At 44.4% G+C, this 21,138-nt stretch overlaps 2 protein-coding genes across 5 annotated transcripts in view; both read right to left on the bottom strand.

The window, feature by feature from the left end:
• Positions 1-1,534: 1,534 nt before the first annotated feature.
• LPAR3 (lysophosphatidic acid receptor 3) lies at positions 1,535-14,269 on the bottom strand. 2 transcript variants are annotated; one of them, XM_010310378.2, is made up of 3 exons: positions 14,137-14,269; positions 10,694-11,451; positions 1,535-3,842 (listed from the first exon to the last, which is right to left on the bottom strand). In XM_010310378.2, the coding sequence occupies exons 2-3, from the start codon at positions 11,427-11,429 to the stop codon at positions 3,493-3,495; spliced, it is 1,086 nt and encodes a 361-aa protein (XP_010308680.1). In that variant the 5' UTR covers positions 11,430-11,451; positions 14,137-14,269; the 3' UTR covers positions 1,535-3,492. The 2 variants fall into 2 exon arrangements, with proteins under 2 accessions (XP_010308680.1, XP_075615938.1); XM_075759823.1 differs by lacking the exon at positions 14,137-14,269 and adding an exon at positions 13,734-13,910.
• Positions 14,270-14,380: 111 nt separating this feature from the next.
• The window catches only part of MCOLN2 (mucolipin TRP cation channel 2), a 32,645-nt gene continuing 25,887 nt past the window's right edge, over positions 14,381-21,138 (bottom strand). For all 3 annotated transcript variants that reach the window (XM_075759818.1, XM_075759819.1, XM_075759822.1), the window contains one exon: positions 14,381-14,610. In XM_075759818.1, coding sequence (XP_075615933.1) covers positions 14,496-14,610 — 115 coding nt within the window. In that variant the 3' untranslated portion in view covers positions 14,381-14,495. The remainder of the gene's footprint in view (positions 14,611-21,138) is intronic.

The raw sequence follows: 21,138 nt of genomic DNA on the forward strand, positions 1-21,138 counted from the left end.
ATAATTCTCTGAAAAGCATCTCTAATGATCGTGACCACACGGGCTGTACAGGAGAGCTAACCACAGCGGGCAGACCAGACAGCTTTGCCCTGGGAAAAGCCATGGAGTGTTTCTTCCTGGACCCACTGATAACTGGAAGAGCAACTTTGGTTTGGGAGACAAGCAGCTGGAAAGGGGAAAAAAGAGAATATCACAAAGATTTTCAAACCATAATTGCTGTAAAGATGTCGTATTAGAAGTATTTGCTTGCTGCTTACTGCAATACAGCAGCTCTCAAGGCGCTCAGACCCAGAAAGGCCTCCAGCATCGCCAGTAACACACAAAACCTTACAACTATCTGACCTAATGGCAGCTCTACCCTTGCCTTCCTCTGCCTCCTGAGAATTAAAGTCTTTGGGTTTCTGTGGGTGTTCACCCTGAAGCCTTCCCTATAAGAATGGATTTCCTCTCACACATCGGTGCACTGCCATACATAAATAAGAGCAGGCACGTGCAAAGTCAACAGATATTGGTATCTGTTATTCTGGGATATTAGTGAAAAAGGCAACAGGGAAACCCCGTAGAACTTGCCTTCACCAACTGCCTTTTTTTCCTTTTTTTTTTTTTTACTCAAGTACAAATAGTCCTTTAATGTTTTCCTTGAGACAAACTATTCTGATAAATGTTTATGGAGTTAAAAAGAAATTCCTCACTACATGAGTAGCTGGATGTTTAGACAGTTTGACATAGGAAACATTATACAGTCTCTGCTGCAGCAGTTTGTAGGAAAGTCTGATGCAAGATCAGTTTCCTGTTCCAGTCATGTCACGTTGTAGTTTACAGTAGTAGACAATGAGGTAGCAGCTCTGCAGGAAGCATCATGCCAAAATAGAGGGCATGACACTGCAAATAATACCATTCACAGAGTAGCAGTTTGCAAGCTTTGGGGGTGGGGGTGGGGGTGTGGTGTTTTGTTCTTCATTTATTTTTTGTTAAATGAGACAACAGAAAGAATATGAGTGCAGACCCCAAATCCTCCCACTTACTTGTAGCAGAATGACTGATAATACCTCTCAGATCTTAACCCAGACCAGGAGTCCACAGTCTGAGGTACTCTACAAACAAACAATGCAGCCCTTTACAGGAGTCACCTTTTCCTACTTACCTCCAAAAATCATCCCCATGCGGTTATTTTGCAGCCTGAATCCCAAGCTCAGTAAGAGAGGCCGAGTGTTTTCTCCAGTGCTGCAGATGTTCCAGCTCCTCATACAAGCTCTCTTCAGGGCCTGATTCAACCAAGGATTGCACTGCCTTGTATTGCTAGTAAACATGAAAATTTTATTAACACCCACCCAGCTCCCTGTGGTATATGAAACAAAGTTTCCCCATCTTCATTTTTATCTGCAGTCTGATGAGTTTTGGCTGGGATGGATCTGTGGAAACGAGTAACAGCAGCCATTTACCACTGACTGCAGTGGCAGGTAGTGCTCAGGCACCATCCAAGCAGGAAACAAAACAAATATTTTATTTTGAAGTAGCATTTTATTTTCTGTTAGTTTTGTATACGGAGCTTCAGCCTAGTTAACACAAACCGTGCGCTGCAGGTATCTGTAGGGACAGGAACGCTTGCATGCTATGCCTTTGCAATGCCGCCGGCTCTAGAAAGCACCACTTTACATACTTTTCAAAACACCAAACTAACAAAGTAGTATTTGCACAAGAACATTGCACAGTAATGGCAAAAAACCCCACATGTAAACCTTTCCAGCATTACTTATAAATACAGCATTTACCTGAAAGTGTTAGGCCATATCCCTACAAGGTAACTTGGGGCTCGTGCGAGCTCTCTGAACAAGGGCTGCTGTGTTCATCAGCTAAGGCCTGCTGCGAAATCCCCCGGCGCCTTCTGCACAACTGCAGCTGGGCCTTTGAGCCAAGTGCTGGTTCTGCTTTGACCAACACAGTCCAGATACCCACGTGCAAGTGGCACCAAGGGAAGAATTTGCCCAAACCGCAGCTGATCTTTATCTTTCAGGCTCGTACAATATGCTCTTGGTGCTGTTCTCCAACAATCTCAAGTGGTCAAAACTTCCAAAACTTTCCAAGGTGACTTCTGGTCACAGTCACCTGCTTTAATACCAGGGATCAGACGTTCTGTGGGACATGACACAGGTAACGCCTCTTGAAATTAAGATGGGTAGCAGGGAGCTCACTGCTGTTGAAACCAGACAGCAGGAGGCAGGTTTTTAGAGTACTGACAAATCTGTGTTCCAATTTTTAATTTAAAAGCTGAAATTTAAAAACTTCACCGTAGAGCTTTAAATTGCTGGATCCTCCATTAGCGCATACTCCATAAGTCAAAACTTGAGCTTTTTGGGCTGTGGCGGCATCGACCCTAGACTTGATTAGTCACAATGCTGAAAGCCCTTCATTGCTTGCTGTTTCATGGCCTCTTCCTCAAGTACCTTCCAGTAAGATCTGCTTGCAAATCAGAGGTCAGATATGGTCCAGACAAGGTCAGACAATCAATGCATACTGTAGTCTTGCAGGGGTTTAGGTTAGTTTCAGGCTTTTTTCCTGTAAATTAATTTCTATTATAAATAGCTTGGTTGAACCTCTATATATGTATATTTCAACTTCCCTGAAGAGTTCACTGTCTTAAAACAGAGTTTTGGATTTGCTTTCTCTCAGTGGCACAGCAGTTAGGGAGGTGTGACATTATCTGGGGAAGTAAGCAATGAGCATAATGAACACAGCCACGCTGTTCTGTTAACCCACCCTCAACATCCACCTGCACAAGAGCAGCAGAGAGTGCGACGTATCTCCTTTCAGCATTTACCCCCCTGTGGAAGTAATAATGGCTTTTGTGCTTCTTGTACTCTCAGATCCTGACAATCCACAGTGGGACATACTCACGCACACTGGTCTCTGGTCTGGGCTTCCCATCACAGCCAGGTTTCTGGCATGGCTTTAAAAGAGCATCAAACTACCTATTTTGAAAGCAAGATAAGGAGGAGGAAGAGAGCAGGTAAGTATGAACTATTTCATGAACTTCATAAACCAAGAAAACAGGTCACAATTCTGTCCAACCAAGCCTACGATCCTCCTCAAGATGCACAGAAACTGTTCAAAGCATAAATACTCAATCAATGCCAAGCCTGCACAGTAAGGCAGGTTTATTCTTTCTGTAGGAGCTTAAGAAGGGTCTCACTATATTGCTCACATTTTTGTTTCCATGCACAAAAAGTCTGAGTTGTATTTATTCCATTCATACAAAAAACAAGTTCATGTACTTAAATGAAAAAAAGAAGACAGACAGCAGCACAGAAAGTTTTCTTCATTACAAAGTGTTTTTCCGTCAGGCAATTATTTATAATAACTTTTGTTAACACTGGAGTTTAGGCTCTGGAACGAAGTGGATATATTGTTTACTCGCTTTGCCAGTCAATCTTCTCTTGCAAAACCTCTCCCTTCCCCCTCTCCTTTTGCAGCCAAGTGAGTCCCTTGAATAGCTTAGGAGTTTCCTTTGTCACCAAGATCTCCTTTTCCACAAATTGTCCCTTGAATAATGCCATCTTCAATGTAGTGCCCCGAGGTATCCGTGCTCCTGCAGAGAACTGTCGAGGGGATCCGTGACGAGCGTCTCTCCTGGCTCTTATCCTCAGAGGAGCAGCAAATCATCCTTTTCATGGTACCCCACATCTCATCATCTTTGTATGAATAAATTATTGGATTCATGACAGAGTTCAACAGGGCCAGGAGAAGAAACCACCTTTTAACATTCTGAATCCCACAGTAGGTGCAGTTCAGACCATCAAGCAGTAAGACGACCAGGCCAGGGGTCCAGCAGACAACAAAAGCACCTAGAAATAAAGACAACAAACAAAGATACTTCAAACTGCTAAAGGCTTGGGGATTTTTTGCATCTTACAAGATTATTGGGTCCATCAAAATTCTACACAAAAAAAGATAAAAGCAGGAGAGGACAAAATTCTAATGACAATAGCAAAATTATATCTACTACAGCTTCTCTGAGCATGAGGCAGGGCAGCTCTCAGAAGTCTGCAGGGAGCAAGAATCCAGCTGCTGACAGCATCAGCTCAAACACAAGTGGGGAAAGGTCATCACAACAGCAATTTGCCCACACTGGTAAATAAACAAGAGCTCTAGAGCATTAGCAAGCAGAGAATTGGCGCTTTGAGCGCAGACTTCCTCTCTCCATCTCTCTCGTATGCCGGAGGAGAAGATACCAGGTGGTCCGCTTCCACCACTGCCGCAAGATGATCCAAAGAAAAGATGCGTCTTCCATCACACTACAGCTGACTCTGCAAAGCTATGGGCATGCTGCCCAACTCATAAAACAAGGGTCACATAGTTTAAACACGTCCTGGCTGGAAACCCCACAGCTACTGTAGGATGCACGCCGCTGTCTGCGACACACCAGCACTGCCGGCTCCCCGGCTGGAGCAGCAGCCCACCTCTCTCCTCTGCTCCCTCCTGGGCTGTGTGCGCTAGGTACTTGAGACCCAACAACTTGGGTCCAGGAAAAAAATTCAGTTGTAAATGAAGAGAGAGAAAGAAACAAAATAGATGAGATAGCAAAGATGAACAAAAAATGTAGCAGTCAGGGCAAAGAATCAAAGCAATCAACAGAATAAAAGCAAAAAGACAACAAAAAGGATGAGGAAGTATGAGAGCAGTGACGGGGGAACGAGAAAACTCTGCAAGAGAGGCAATTTCCCTGAAAGATAGGAAGAAAGGGCAGGACAAGCCCAGGAGCAACAGGGTTCTCCTTGTGTTTCAGCTGGGAGGCAGGAGTGACAACAGCCCCTGTGAGGAAGAAGCTCACAGGTGATGATAAAAGGTGAAAGAGGCAAAGTAGGACAACACACTCCCCTCCTACCAGCCCCTCAAAAAAATAAAAGGGGGGGAGGAAATAAGGGAGAAAAGCTCTTGAGACAGTGAAGACAACACAAAGAAAGCATAAAAACCACAGCTTAGAAGGAAGTTCAATATTGCGTTTGCATCTTCCCACGTTACTGCACACCCCCACCACAAAGGCCGGGGTGCAGGCAGGGCTGGTGGGGAGGGGGAACATCATGACCGAACACAGCCCTCGGCCGTGAGCTTGGGAGGGGCCCTGAACTGCTCCAGCTGCCCCCCTGCCCCCCCGGCACCGCAGCCTGTCGTCCCTCGCCTTCAGCCCAAGGAAGGAATAGCCATGTGCATGATAATACTAACTTAGCACAAGCCACAATTGCTGTCTGACATACAGAAATAGAAAATTACAACTCTGCACAACAGTCACAGTTTGAACAATGTACTGAGGAAATTCCAATCATTTATTACAACAGAGTTTCCCCTTTTTTGAGCTTAGAAAAAAAAAAATCAAACAAATAAGAATGATAGCAGCTACATGCTAAAAAGCTCTCCTGGGGGTGTTGGTAGCTGTTCAACAAATTTTGGTAGGTAAAGCAAGTCCAGCTCTTTTTTTTTTTTTAAAGCCTCTGGTTTTCCCACATCTGAAGGGAGCAGCAGGAGGGCAGCCTGGCCCACGGCAGGACCCAGCACTCTGCAGCACCTCAGGCATCCCGTCGGCTGCGCGGTGCACACGGGCTGGTTTCAGCAGCGCTGGACGCTTCTCCCCATCAAGGAGTTTAATGGACACCGTGCCCATCTGATGGGCAGGCCATAATGGCTTATAAAGTGAACTCACACCATTTAGTGAGCATTAGGATTGCTGAAAAACATATCCAGAACAAGGTACCACACATCTTGCTGCACATGTGCGTTCCTGGAGTCCAGACAAAACTCAACCAACTGATTTACTATGTTGCAGACAGTATTGTGCAGAACAAAGGCAAGAGACCATCTCCTTCAGAAACTGCCTTTTCTACTCTGCTGTACCAAGATTATTGTGATGCTAAGTACTAATTTCATGGTGTTAGTTTTGAGATACTGGTTAACATCAGTAACATTCCTCCATTGCCCACTGGCATCAGGAGCTGCAAGCTGCTACCACAACACTTGTTTTCTCTGGTCAATCTCTATACTACACACTGGTTTGGCTCCAGCGTGCTGAGTAAGCAGTTGTGACACCAACTTTCACAGTCTACAATGGAGATAACACTGTACTGATTTATTGCTCTGGGGTTCCCCAGCAAATCCCATCCGTTTTAACAAGCACTGGAACCAGACCACCCAGACAACAATACTGTGTCTAGCCGAGTGTCTCAGTAAGTATTTGCACAGAGAGCATTTGCTAGCCACCAAGGGTCACTGGCAAAGTCACCAGCACACCAGCTCCATGCAGAAATTCCGATGGTAACAAACCCTCCTTAGAACAAGCACTGAAAGCATTTTGACCACTTGTACCACAAAGCATGCAAGGTCCAACCCTGCTTTCATGGAAGTCAGCAGGAGAGGAACCAGACCCCAAAGCCATATTTAACAGAAGACACAGAAATCTCTCCTTCAAACAAAACCCCAAGATTGCAGGCAGGATCAGTCCACGAACTCCTAGGATATATCCCTGTCTAACTATACAGGCAAAACCCTAAAAAGCATCAGTGGCAAAAGTAAGGGAAGGTAAGAGACATCTGCAGACATCTCTCTGCACATTTCCCACGCCCCGCGACTGAAGACAAGGACGGGGGACAATGCAGTGACAGCGTCGGACTTACTGGCTAATGCTTTCATGGGGCTGGTCCTCTGACTCCATCAAAAATACACTTTGCTGTGTATAGAGACAAGAGAAGCGATTCCCACCCTGCTCTTAGCACCACAGAGATGAAAGCGGGGCATGGCTCAGACTCCCAGCCGTGCTTGGATTTTGCTATTTTTACCACAGAGCTTTCAGAGGGAGCCATGGTTAAGCATAAATATAGACCTTTGTCTTGGCCCTTTGGTGATTTCTCTTGTTTGCAGACTTTTTATCCTACAGGAGCTCCTCTCCCTGACAAAGTGCCACACTCCAAACAGAATTTAGTTTCTGGTACTCTCTAAAATTCACAGGAGTGACATGAAACATAGCCTGGTTGCAACATGGATCAAAAGAATGGCTCTGAGTCTTTCTTCCCTCCAGGTTACGGGAGATCAGGTGGCACAATGCCTCAAGGTTAGTTTTAGGATTTTCCGTTGGATTTAATAATGGATTTTCTTGTAGATTACATCATCTCTGCTTGAAAATTGAATTCCTGTGTACCAGGAAGCACTACTGATGCTTCAGCAGCATCACATCATAAAATTTTGCACATCAAAGCTGTCCCTGAGCGTGCCAGTGCTGAGAAAAAGAAGAAAAAGAGTGCAGTAGCTCCCAGTTGCCTTTGCCACATGTGCGCCCAAGTTAAAACAGCAAGTTACCAATTAAACTATAAATTCACTGAAACTGAAAATCATCTGCCCCAAAGCTGCTATTTCAGCAGGAATCTCACTGCCAAGTTCAGATGAGCTACCACATATGCACCACCTGAAAATCATGTACCTGCACACCTGCAGCCATCCTTCTTCAAAGCTACAGTCACAGGCTGAGCTAGGACTATGCCACAAGGTCAGCCTAAGAGGACTTTAGCCCCTCTTGCTAGGTTTCACATCTTCCAGTTTCAACCAGATAACTTCCTACGGTGTAGCATGTCAAAGGGAAAGCTTTGCTCCTGTCCTGTGATGGACCATTTTAGGGGTTATGGTAGAAAAAGGTAGGTGACACAGACCTGAGTCCTGGCCTCTGGAAGGGGCCATCCAAACCCAAAGAGTCATCTGCAGCTGTGATCACCCTGAATCCATGAAGTCACATTGAAACCCAGATTCCCCCAACTCTTAGCTGTAGGACCACAGGATGACAATGCCCAGAGAGAACATGCTTCAAAAGGAGGCATTTTCAGATGCTTTGAAACAAGCCATTAAAAATAACCACCTCGGGCAAAATCCATGTCCTGCGTATAGCTGTAGGTTGTTGCATCAGTGGATGTAAGCAGAATTTTGGAAGAATCACTTTGGTCACTTGGTGACTTTTTTGGTAATTGGAAAGCCCAGAAAATGTGCTATTCAGTTTCTAATATATTTTGCACAGTATGCTTGAATGACTTTCACATGAATGCACATTTCAAACTGTTTTAAAAAATAAATTCTCCTTCCTAGAAATAACCATTTATAAAAAGCCTCTCAAAGTCAAAATTTGGAGAATTGATATGAAGGAACACACTAAGATACACTTCCTCTGACACAGGAGTTTGGGGTAGATCTTGCATCCAGCAACAGACGCACTAATTCGACGACTTTAGAAGCAGGCTCTGTTTGGGTTTTGTTTCTGACTGACGAAGTAAATATACAAAATTATGATCTCTAAAGTAGCACTCAGGCTTTCTAAGTTTCCCTCTCCCAGCATACAATATGAGTAAACGCTTTCCCCGAATTATAGTTTAACCTGGTGGCTGAAGAGTCATATTCTGCGAGTGAGAGAAAGCTCACGCTGGTCTTTAAACCAACCCATAGTCCTAAGGCCCCTCTCCCTAGTAAAAGAAAGAGTAAGTTGAAAGTTATGTTTAAAGCAGGGTGTACTTCCACACAGCAGCACGGCTGTGGTGAGCATGGCAGACCTGCCCCAGGCTAAAGGGCCAGGAGGGATTAGCAGATAGCAGCCACCATGGCCATCCTTGCAGCTCCCACATCGGCCGGGCGGGTGGGCGTCCTCCCTGGGGCGCAGACCACCCCTCTGCTCTGGCCTGCAAACACGCACGGGTGGCACTGGGAGCTCACAGCGTTGTTCCGAACTCACTCGGCACCCTCCAACTTTGGCTTATACAAAACCAAAGCAATGTTAACTATATAAATATAGGTATCAATTAGACAAGGCTACGTGATGATTTATCTTTATGTGACTTCCCAGAAAGCAGCCTGCAGTTCTGCCTTCAATAGAACTGCTCAGAGAATTGCTCTTTTAAAGCGCTTTTCGTCTCTTTCCAATGCGGCAATTAACTAACAGTCTACCCAAAGCTTGTGCATTTGGGTGGGATATTTGGAGCAATTCAGAGTTTTTCTGCAGGATTTTCTCCTTCCAGGTGGATGGTTTAAGTTCCACTGCACGAGAGCTGCAGGTGGGTGCCCCTGTGAGTCAAGGAGGGGACAGGAACAACCACTACATTGTCTCTCTATAGGTGCCATAAAATCAAGGGGAAAAAAGGGAAGGACAACCAGGGAGGGATTTAGAAGGGAAAGGCTCTGGCAGTGGACCAGCCAATTTCAGAAGACACAGGAGTATAAGCGAGAACTTTGCACTTGCTTGAACCACCAGTCCACTTTCTTTTCCAAGGCCAGGCACTGTAAAGTTTAACTGATCTCAGCTCTAAAGCATTTTAAAACATCATTTGGTCTACAAAGGTAGACAAATAGACAGCACTATTATTTCAGGGAAAAAAAAAAAAAGAAGAAACCAAAACAAACAAAAAAACCCCATAAAACACCACAAGAACCAGACACCAGACTGTGCAAACAGCATCCATAAACTGCAAGGGGAAGAAAGTGTCCTCAGCCTGAACTTCTTACCTGGCAACTCCTACCTCCATATGAAGAGTGACACTGTTCTCCCAGAGATCTCTAGTACTACCATGCTGCAGTACGACACAACGGCGTCCCACGTATACATGGACTCCAGCTTTCCAAAAGCTCCAGCTTTCTTGTGCTGGCTCATACATGGGAACAGTTGTCAGAGTGGTAAAGCTGTATTTGTGGTTGTAGAGTCCCCCACCACCCGAGCCCAGCCTCACAAGTGTCCCAGCATCCCCTAAGTTCCACCCACAGTGAGCTGCACAAGCCACGTTCATGTTATACCTGGCTTCCAGAAAGTATCTTGCTCAGATTCAGGTCTTCCTGAGGAAAATTGGCTGCTACAGATAGCATTTTGTTCCAATGATTAATCATCCGCTCTGTGCATCTCCGCTCTGTGTGTCTCTAATTTAACGAGCAGCTACATCACAACTAGCTGATGAAGTGATCTGAGCTGCCCAAACATCCACAGTGTCTCTAGGGCAGAATCCAGGTCAGATCTCATGTTATGATCTAGAGCTCCAAGGCCATACTGTGTCATCATCTGAAAGTATTTTGCACTATGCAGCCTTCGTAGAATGAAGGTGAATTCTCCCCTTGCAAAGCAAATTTCTGTCAAAGTCACAGGCCCACCAGGCACCCTCTCCTTCACCCAGAAAAAAAGTGTATTTGCAGGGGGAAGGATTTAGTAAGTTTAGTAAACAACCAAGAGGAAGAAGTCCAAAGAAAGCTATCCACATCCAGTCATAGGATTCATGGCCTTGTACAGCTATTAAAGAACATTATTTTGAAAATGTTCTGCTAGGTAGTTGTGAATCTTCACAAGCCTTCCTCCAAAGTGATTTTGTATCCCCTCCCCACCCCCAAAAAAACCCTGTAGATAATTTGTGCTTTGTAACAAGCTGCCTATGAAATAGCGACACTTTTCTTCTATGTGTTGACCAGTCCCCTATTTTGCATTTTGGCGTGGTGCAACACTTACTTCACTATCTAAAGCAGACAGAAGTCTAAATGCCTCCAGCACTTAAAAGTTCGGTGAAGGTTTTTCGGTTTGGTTTAGAGGGTTGGGGTTTTTTGTTTTGTTAAAAAAAAAAAAACAACAAAAAACAACTAACACCACAAACCCACTGATTGGCACTGCCAGCCTTGGACACCATGGTTTATATTCTCTTACCTAAGAGAGTCATGACAGTCTTCATAAGCTTCACAGGGGTTCTCCTACGGCTAATGGATCCACTAGTGTGTGACGACAAGACATTAGTTTTCCTCTGGACGTACATGTAGATTCTTATATAAACTACCACCATAATGAAGAAGACAACTAGGTTTAAGACACTCCAGAACACCAGGTAACTTCTGCTGTAAATAGGTGCCAGGGATGAGCAGGCAGTAATGTCACAGAGGCAGTTCCAACCCAGGGTAGGAACAGCGCCCATGAAAATAGCAATGGCCCAAATTGATATAATTAAAAAGGTGACTCTCTTCTTCGTGAGATTGCTGTGGATCTTCATCCGCATTATCGACATGTGCCGCTCAACAGCTATGACGAGGAGATTCACCAGGGAGGCTGTCAGGCTGGTGTCCAGAAGACCCTGACGCAAAAACCAGCGGTTAACTGTTAATGTCTTAGACACTGGGCCAGTGTTGAACATCAAGAAGACATAGGCAATTCCAGCAAAAAAGTCTGCAGCAGCTAAGTTGGCCAGGAGATAGTAAAAGGGAAAATGAAACCTTTTGTTCTTGACCACAGCTGCTATGACCAATGAATTTGAAATGAAAATGAAGAGGCAGAAAAAAGTCCCAAAACACAGAACAACAATAAGCTTTGGCCCTGTCCACTCATCTACTGTGTCAGTGTTTGTCTTGTTATAGAAAAAGTCCATGCGCTTATCATAGTAGCATTCGTTCATCCTGGATTAAAGCCCCTGCATCCTAGGAAGGGTGGAAGGGAAAAAAGAAAGAAGGATTAAAAATTAACTATTGGTCCTTGCTTCAATCACCATACCTTTGCTTTTTTGGGGGGGCAGGGGGAGGATGGGACAGGCACATGAGAAGGAATATGTTTGGAGGCCTTAAGTAAAAAAATTCATACTTTACAGAGTTAATGCAGAAGATGACAGTCTATCCACTAGAGGACTGCAGTGTGTGATGCCTGGATGAATCAGCAATTTTTAAAAGACTTACCTGCTTACAAAACCCCAGCACAGTCCCTTTGCACTAGCAGTCACACTGTACAGGCAACAAAGTGGAAGTTAAGAGGTTAAAAGTGACTTTCTAGAGGTCACAAAGAAAATCTGAGCAACAGCCAAGCCATTCTTGCTGTGAAATCCCATGTTTGAGCCACAGCCCCATCATTATTTCCATTTCTCAGTGTATCCAGTCAGGACAGGCAAGCATAAGTCATAACTCTTCCATTTTACTGACTAAGCAATAAGCAACCTATTACTGGAAAAATGTTTTTTGGTTTTTCAATTATATATTAATAAATGTAAAAATGTATGTATATAAGATGCTACAGGCATATATATTCTGAGCACATGCCTGTTATTTACTGCTACAGAATCTAAGTAAATATGCTGAAAAGGTTAAAATATATTCTACATATCTGGCTACTCTAAAGCCAGAGATTATTTTATTGGGCTGTCAACCCGGAGCCCTGGGAGCACCACACAGCCCAATTATCTTCAAAACCAAAACACTGTTCCCCACCCAACCACAGGATAAAGCAAGCCCCAGCAACAGCCGTGGGGCTGGGGTTTTTTTCCTGTACCCGGCTCAGCACTATTTTGGACACAGGGCTATTAAACATGATGGAAGGGGGAGTCTGTGTTCCAGATGACATCACACTCCAGCTACTCCAGTGAGGTCCACGTCAGCTGCCTTGGCAATTTTACTGCCTTTATTACCAACCAAACCAAACTTGAAATAATTTACACAGACTGCTGATCTGACAGCAATTACTGGTGGCGACCAGACCCTGCGCGGGGTCTCAGTGCCTCGTAGTGCGAGTTCGTGTCCGATCGTCGCTAGCCCTCGCATTCGCTGTCGGTATCTGAATAAGGGTTTTAACAATTACTTCATTAACCAATATTGTACAGCTTTAGCAAAACCTAGGAACCCAGCCATTGCACAAGCTCCTAATCACGTTAGATTTATACAGAGTAGCAAAGCTGTGCCTGGCTCTACAGACAGAGAGGGGACGTATCAGGACGCAAAGCTGCAGGAGAGGCCGCAGCACCAACAGCTTCTGTAAACCTCCCTGCGAGCCTCAGGCTGTCCCGAGTGGCAGGGTGATAGACTGAGGGGGGCTGAAAAGGAAAACTAGAAGTCGTTACAGGCAGAAAGATACAAAAAAGCATACGCTTTTCACCTCTGCAGCTAAAATTGATCACAGATAAAGATCAGGTTCACTCAGTCTATTATTACCCTGTGGTTACTTAACAGCTACATCTCATCTCTCCAGGACTGCAAAGCAATTTAAGCAATCCCCAGCAGGGTGGCTAACAAGCCACATTTATATTAAAGGTTCCTTCTGAGTCTTAAGATAAAAAGGTTCATTTTCTGTCATTTAAGTTATGCTACTTATCTTATTTCTCTCACGCAGTATTTGTATGACCTAATTTTAAATCAACTTGCACTATTCCATGATTAATATTTTCAAAGTGATTTTATGGGTTCTTTTTAATATTTCATTTTTCTGAATTAGCTCCTTAGCCATTTCTTCTTGGTTCCCACCCTACAACTGGTAGTCCACGTGAAAGCGGGCCACTTGACATTGTTGTCCCATTTTATTACCCTCAAGAACCTAGGCAGCCACTTCTTTTATAAAAGAATGTGTTACTTAAAGCATCAAATTCAAGTACATAGTCAGAACTAAGAACAATTACTTAAGGACAAGAAGAGGAAGGAAACAAGTAAATCATACTTTGTGCTGAAATATTACCGAGCATCCCTTCACCTGAAAATAAGAAAGCCTCAGCAACTCAGACCCACCATAAGGAGTCAACCGGAATTCAATGTCTGCCATTCCCTGTCCAGGGCAATATGGTACGGTTGGGCAGTCAGTACATTCCCCATCCTCACCTAGGAAGTAGTCAAAAGTCAAATCAAGTCTGTAAGTGCCCAGAAATCCCCGAGGAGCTGTAGACAACAGTGACTCAAGCAGCCGAGTGCTGGCAACCCTGCCCAGACAAGGTGGCTCTGCTCTTATCCACCAAGGCAGTAAAGGACTTGCTGAGCTTGACATGAAGCTTTTACAGAACAGCCCAAATGCCTGCAAATAGAAGCAGCATTTTGGGCAAGAATGGTAGGGAAAAAAAAGAAGAAAAAAATCTGTGAAAATTATAGGGAAGGTTTTCTGAACATGTTGTATCTCACTGTGTAATCATCTCAAGAGATGAACCTCTTACTTGCAGTGACAGGAGAGTAAAGAGATCTGCAGCATTTTTGCATCTCATCTGGAGAGCAAGCTTAAAGAAATCCAAAATATCAACTATGTGCTTATTCTAAATACTTCAGCTTATTGAGAGCCCATCCTCATTTGAAGTAGTACCCAAAAAAAATGTAAGCCACACATCTGTAATTCTCCACCAGAATAATGACACTACAAACACTCACTGTCACACAGCAGAGCTCAAATGACAAATTATTTTGGAAGAAGTGTCTTGAGGTGTTGAGATAAGGCAGGAGGGAATAGAAAATCATCCAGCTGAGGTCTCAGAGCAGGCTCTGGAGTTGTCCAAATGGAAGCCGCATCAAAGCAGTAGCTGAACAGGAGCAAGTTTGCATCCCAGTCCTTCAGAGCAGAGATGTAGCACTTGGCTCTGCCAGCCCATGTACAAAAAGCACTTGTCACACCAGGGTCCTTCCAGGCAGTGGTTTATTTCACACCTTCATTTTATTTTAAGTCCTCCCAGCAGAACCAGTGTCGCCTCAGGGGAGCTGTGCGGCTGTGACAGGGCGATGCAACTGTATCCTCAGTGGTCCTGCCCCAGTCCACACCAGATACGAGAGATGCATGATCGGATATCCCATATTTCCTGGCATGTCAGTTTAACACACTGCAGGACTTTATTCTCCAGGTCTTCTCTTCTGCAGCCAAATCAGAGGTGAATATCAGGGCAGGTTTAAACTTAAAAAGAAAAAAAATCACACACCCTTAACTATTACATATTTTAGATGTATTTATTAAGTACACACAAATTTGAAGACTCAGGCAAAATATTGTTCAAAGTTTTAAAAATAATAGAAACTGAAATAGTAAACAAACAGCTCAACTGGTCAGCCCAGCCTTATAAAGGCCCCAGTCTTCTCGAGTCTGCAGAGAATCCTGAGTCCTGCTACTCATTTCATGAAGAATTGTCTTTTGCTTTGACAGTGGCTGTCATGAGCTTGATACTTCTTGGGTTTTATGGGAAAGGACAGCAAACAATTTCCATTTACCTTTTCTATGCCACTCAGTATTTTAGAGCCCTCCATATAGACCTCCAAAAGCTTGACAGCACAAACCACGTATTGCATGTTCTACAGATGGGTTGAGCTATTAGCTCGCCACAAGTCACGTGCAAGCAAATACATCAAAACTTTGCAAGCACCAAAAGCATACCCCTGTCAAAAAGGTTCTTTTCCTTATTTCAGTCTATTTAATTACTTCAGTTCAGTCAATAGTGGCTACAAAGATCAGAAACCGATGGACTGTGAAGTGTGTTTTCCTCTACTGCTCTGAGTAAACATAAGCTTTGAGTGGGAGAAATCATCTGTTCCAAAAATCTCAAAGGATTTGGTTGAGTTAAACTGCTTTCAAATGCAAAAGCACACATTAAGAATTCTTCTCAATCCAGCTCTGTTTGTCTTACAGATTGTATATTTGAATAAATTTTAAATTATTCTAAGTAAGTATAACTTGTATCCAGTTAGAATGTGTTCTTCAACATTCTTAAAAGTAAAAAATTTGCATGAATATTTAGGAATATATTAAACTAGCTACCTAAATAAAGAGTTAGTGAAATAGATAATGCTTTGGACAAAAGCTTCAGCTGAACACAAGCTAACATGCTTTAACAGTTGTTATTCAATTACAATCTAGTTTGCTTCAAGCAAGTTACTAAAAATCTGTATAAAGAGATTTAATATCAGTTATTTAAATCAAAGATTTTGCGCATTCAAACTGTGATTAAAACCACCTTTTAAGTCACTTTGAATCAAAGTTACATTTGGCCTGTAAATCAGCTCAGAATTGAGTTACTTGTGATTAACACGGACATTTCTGAAGGAAAACTCAAACAGTATTTTAATGAGAAGGTCATTATAAAATTTAGCCTGCCAGCCATAATGGGATTCATGGCACACGCCGCTGGTTTTCTGTCTCTTTCCTGTCCATTAAAAACCAAGCTGTTTCAACGCATCGGCCACGACCTTACTGAAGGGTTGGCGTCAGTTTGGGGGACTTTGATGGCTTCTGCCCTGCTCCTGTGTAAATGCAACAGGGAGGGAGCGGACGAGCATGGGGTTGGCCCAGGGAGCTACTGTGAGAGGATTCAAGTCGAGTCTGCAGCCGGACTGAAGTGTCCATAGAGCAGGGCTGCACCTGCAGGAGGGCTATAGCAGTGAGGTCCCGTAGCAGGGCTGAGAGCTAGCCCTGGGGCAGAGGCAAGGGACGGTTGCCCAGGCAGAACCCCAGCCTGGGTTACTGCTGCTTTTCCTGAGCTGGCCCAGGGATTTCCACGCAGGAATTCAGGGCGGTTCAGCATCCAAAGCGATACGCCCTGGAACAGAAGGAGAGACAGCAAAGCCGGTACAGTCCGGGCAGGTCCGTGGGACAGCACGGAGGAGCAAGCTGTGCCCAGGCTCAGCCTGCAAAGCGGGCAGGCCGCCAGCCTGTGCCAGAGCACTTCATCTCCCTGCCTCCCCTTGACCACTAGCAAAGACAAGGTACTAAATACAGATCTCTAAGATATTTCAAAACTTATTACAAGTTCAGAAAGCAGAGCTTACCATGCTGACTGCTCACAGGCATTGGTGGCAGAGCAAGGAGGCAGGCCACTTGAAATACTCTCTTTGCATTCAAACTGTTACTGTAGAGAAGTATTAAGCAGCAGCAATTACCTATCTGCTCATACTGCTTAGGCTTTTCAAACTTAACCTACGAGCAGCAGACAGCCCCTGATGCAGTTCCACGAAAGGGGTGTCTGGAGGCTTGCAGACTACGCGGCAGCGCTCTTGCTTGCCTGTGCCCCGTGCCACAGCCAGACACGAGCACCCTCTGTCCCTTCCTCCGCTTCCGGATAAACCACCAGTGCCACTTTGCTTTTTCTTGTTACTGAAAAGCGTTCTCTCGCCTCATTCCCAAGAGCAAGGCGCAGGCAGCAGAAGGAAGCCGGGGCGCTGGGCAGCCAAGCTATACATACCAGTTCAGAAGGAATCGGTTCCTTGTTCCCCTCCACACCCTGCCTACACGTATGGCCACGGAGGAAAAACACAGCCAAATGATTGCACGGTAACCCAAGAAACCCATTCAGGTTACCTCAGCTTAGAAAGAAATACCAGCGCAGAAAAGGGTGTGTAACACAGCAGAGGCCAAAAACGTTAATATGTAACTGTAAGGAGTTTTGTGAGGTAAGTACTCTGATTTTTGTTATAATATCAATTAAGTATTAATTAAAGTGAACCAATTTAGAGAAACAAAACTGAAAGGAAGCACACAAAGAACACAAAGTTATGCCAAAATATCTCAATCTAAACTAAAGCTTTTTTATCTGGTACTATTAGAGGATGCAAAGGAAGCCAACATTCATTTAACACGTTTCAGAAACAAATTATCTCAGAAGTAACTGTTTTACATTTTGTTTATTAATGAAATTCTGTGGGTACTGCCTGTACTTTGAACAGCATGCTACATGGTCCACTTTAAGGAACTGAGAATATACTTTTTAAAAGCCATTTTTTAAATTCAGCTTTACAAATTTGAAAAAAAAAAGTTACTATTAAAAAACTATAAGGCTCAATGAATAAGTTTTTAATCCAGAGAACTTATTAGCAAGAGAATCTACTTCTGGTTGTGTTTGGCTGTATTTTTTTCTTTGTAACTTAAGTATCCCCCATTTCAGATAATTGGCTGAAAAATCAAGCACACACAAGCAGCAGCATCCCATTATCTTGGTCTTCAACATCTTTTAGAATAAGGAGAGCAGAGTGCCACATCCATTTCCACTCCAAGCCTGCTTCATCTACATAAAGTTAACTTGATGGAAAGTACAGCACTGCTGATACTTCCACCATGGTTCTGGTCATTTCCAGTAACAGTCCATTTTGATGGCATCATCTTTTGGACTGAAAAGGGAAGGGAGTGGGGTGAAGGGAATCAAGATGATCCTTTGGCAATTCTTGACGTATCAGTAGTGGAAACATCTAAGGTTTTATTATTTATCATATATCCCGCATAAAACACCAAGGCTATATGGTACAAACAAAGGGTCTTAAGAAGAGCATTAAACCTACCAAAACCGTGGAACCTCAAGACTAAATATTTAAGTTGCAGAGAGAGGAAGTAGTACCGCCAGCCACGGACCACAGTGCTCTGTACACACAGACTGATAAGAGGCTTAAAAAAAATTAAAAAAAAAAATCACTGTCAGGGCACAGAAGTGTCACCCTGTGCACGAATGCAACAGTGCTGTTCCTCTGCCATTCGCTGCAGGCTGGCACGGGGAGTTGAGCTGTGAAGCACAGAGATACAGGGACACCTACACCAAGGCATTACAAAGCTCAGGCTCCGACTCCTGAAATCCCTTTAGTACAAAGCTGCTCCACTGCACTAAATTGCTTTTTAAAGCGCCGATCCACTGCAGAAAGTTGTTAGGGACAGATACTAAGTAACTCACTAGTTACCACAAGTTTAGACTTCAGACTTTAGTAATTTAAGACTTTCTGAAATTATGGTTTACTAAATCTATATATGGAGTTCAAACTAAAAACTTCACTGCAAAGCTTTCATTTAGTCTCCTTTAAGTGTGGTTCTGGAAGGAGCTGGCAGGTCATCCTATAATGCGGAAACGGACAGAGCATTTAAAGTATTTAAAAGCCATTCAAACAGCCTGTACATTGTGAAACATACCTAGGAGAAAATACCTGTTCTGCTTCTAAACTAAGTTTTCCATTGCTGCAGAACTTCCAGGTCTGCTCATCAATCACTATCAGCTCCGTTTTACAGTTCTACAGAACGGCTTTCTTTCACAAAACCTACGGAATGTGATTATAGACTATTTCAGCACAGTCACAACCAAGTGAACTTTTATTGTTCCTTTACAGCACATAGCTGATGAGGACTTGAATCACACCACTGCCGATTAAAACAAGCCAACTGAGTTTATCTGATCCATTAACAGATGCAGAGCCCTGGTCTGCAAGCAAATGTTTCAGTGGAACTGGTAGAAGTGGTGGGCTCCAAGAAATACTTGCTAGAGACATAGAAGTGAACCTAATGGCTTAAAAGTAGAATCCAGGTATGTGAATCTTCAATACCCAAGAGGAATATATTTTCTACAATGTCAAACCTTAGACTTCAGAGATTTTATTTTGTTATCTGATAGCATAAAGACTATACTGGAGGATGTTCCAAAACGGTTAACGGTCATAACAGCACAGGAGGATAAGGATAGAGTCTGTCCAACTTGTCTGAAATATAGTCTGGCATTCTGCAAAAAGCCACATATATCTTCCAGCTTTAGGTGCTAATAAGAGCTGCTGCTTCTTTACTGATTGTGCAAATTGGTTTTGAGGTTTTTGTTTTAAATTTCACTTCATATTCAGTACACAGATAAAAGTGAAATCAGATTTTTCACCACATAACTGGATGTGAGTTGTACTTCTTACTACACCTCTTAGAAGGCCATACGAGCATGCAAAAAACCAGCTTAAAGAACAAGGCTACAGCAATGCACCTTACCCATCTGTATCAAAAAATATCTTTTTCTAGATTCATATTACAGAGGGGAGAACAGGCCTACCTACGTGGTCTCTGGAGACACAAAGGTACAAAAGTGCATTTTGTTTCCTTTTTTTCCTTAAGGAAAAAAACTAATCAAAAGATATAAGGCAAGATAATTTCATTGTATTTTTCAGAGTATTGCATAGATTAAGATGATACCTTATAAAAAAGGTTATAAAAGAATCTGTGCCAACCCCCCACGCGGTATCTACTTACTATCAGTGCCTCAGCAGGACACGATACACGTGCAAATCCAGAGATGTGCAAGCGAAGTCTCAAATATATAGAAATTCACATGCATACGCGAAGGAAGTATCAACATTTCTATATAAGCATTATATATTTATATAGAGGCGTGTGTGCAGGAGGTAGAGCTGCAGCACCTACGTTAACAGCAGGGCAATGCCTTGGTGGGACCACGGCAAGCATCCCGGCTGCCGGAGGGCAGCGACTCGCCCTTCTGCTGGCTGGCAAGGGCCAGGAGTTCGCGACGGGCACTCCAGCCCAAGTGACACCAAGTTTAACAAAACCGCAGGAAGTTTTGTTCCGCCCGACAGCGGGGAAAGCCCTTAAGGCATCGCGAAGCTCACTGAAGTCCGCCCCAAAGGTGTTCCCACCACCGGCCCCTTCGCCAAGCCGGCCCCGGGACGCGCCCGCCCCACCGCCCCGGCCCCACTGTCGGTGCCGGGGGTCTCTGCCCCGTCCCCCGCGGCCCCACTCACCGGCAGCCTCCGGAGCGCCGCGCCGCCGCCGCGCCGAGCAGACCCGCCCGCTCCGCTCCGCTCCCCGCCCCGCGTTAACCCGTCCGGCGCCGCCCGGCCCCGGCAACGCTCGGCCGCTCCGCACCTGCCCCGCGGCCTGCGCTGGAGCACGCAGAAAAGCGGGTTTCGACGCAGTTCTCTCCCAGGTGCAAAGGTTGTGCTGCTCCGAGGTGCGGGCAGAGGCGAGGCAGCAAGTGAGACCTTCAAGCAAGCCCGAGCGGCAGAAGTCTAAAGGGTCCCGGTGCCCGAAGAGCCCATCAGAAGGTCCATCATCACTCGCATTTTAGGAAACAAAAGCAAAACCCAAAGAAAACCAGCAATAACTTCCATGAGCAGCTCAGGACAGTACAGACAGGTATACGCACCACTTCCTTGCAGCTGTTCTTTGAATCATGGTATAAAAGGCAAATGAGATCCCCCTCACACCCAACACAGCGACACAGAATCCTTGAGGCTTGTGTCAGTTCCAGAGGGCAGAGCCTAGCACACATAGCTTTGCCATGCAGGACAAGCCAAACTCAAGCGTAGAAGGTGGTACAAGCTCAAGTTTATCTGAGGATTGTGATCAGATGCGTCTGTCCCATTGCTACCTACCTGAATCCTTCCTGAGACCAGGCAGGTACCCAAGGTGTACAGAGCTACTTGCAGATTGCTTAGAGCTGGAGAACTGACAAGAGAAAATCTCAGCAGAATGTCTCTGCTCCACTTCTCGGAAGTCCTGGTAATGATTGCAGCATGAAACCTAGACAGCGTTAAAGACTAGGTGGAGCCTTGCACAAGAACATTATATATGAAATGTCAGTCTCTACTCCAGCAGCTTTTTCCTGTTTTATCCATCAATGCAAAACCCCAAAATAAGAGCCCCAAACTCTT

The sequence above is a fragment of the Balearica regulorum genome, chromosome 8 (assembly GCF_011004875.1).
Source record: "Balearica regulorum gibbericeps isolate bBalReg1 chromosome 8, bBalReg1.pri, whole genome shotgun sequence".
Lineage (NCBI taxonomy): Eukaryota > Metazoa > Chordata > Aves > Gruiformes > Gruidae > Balearica > Balearica regulorum.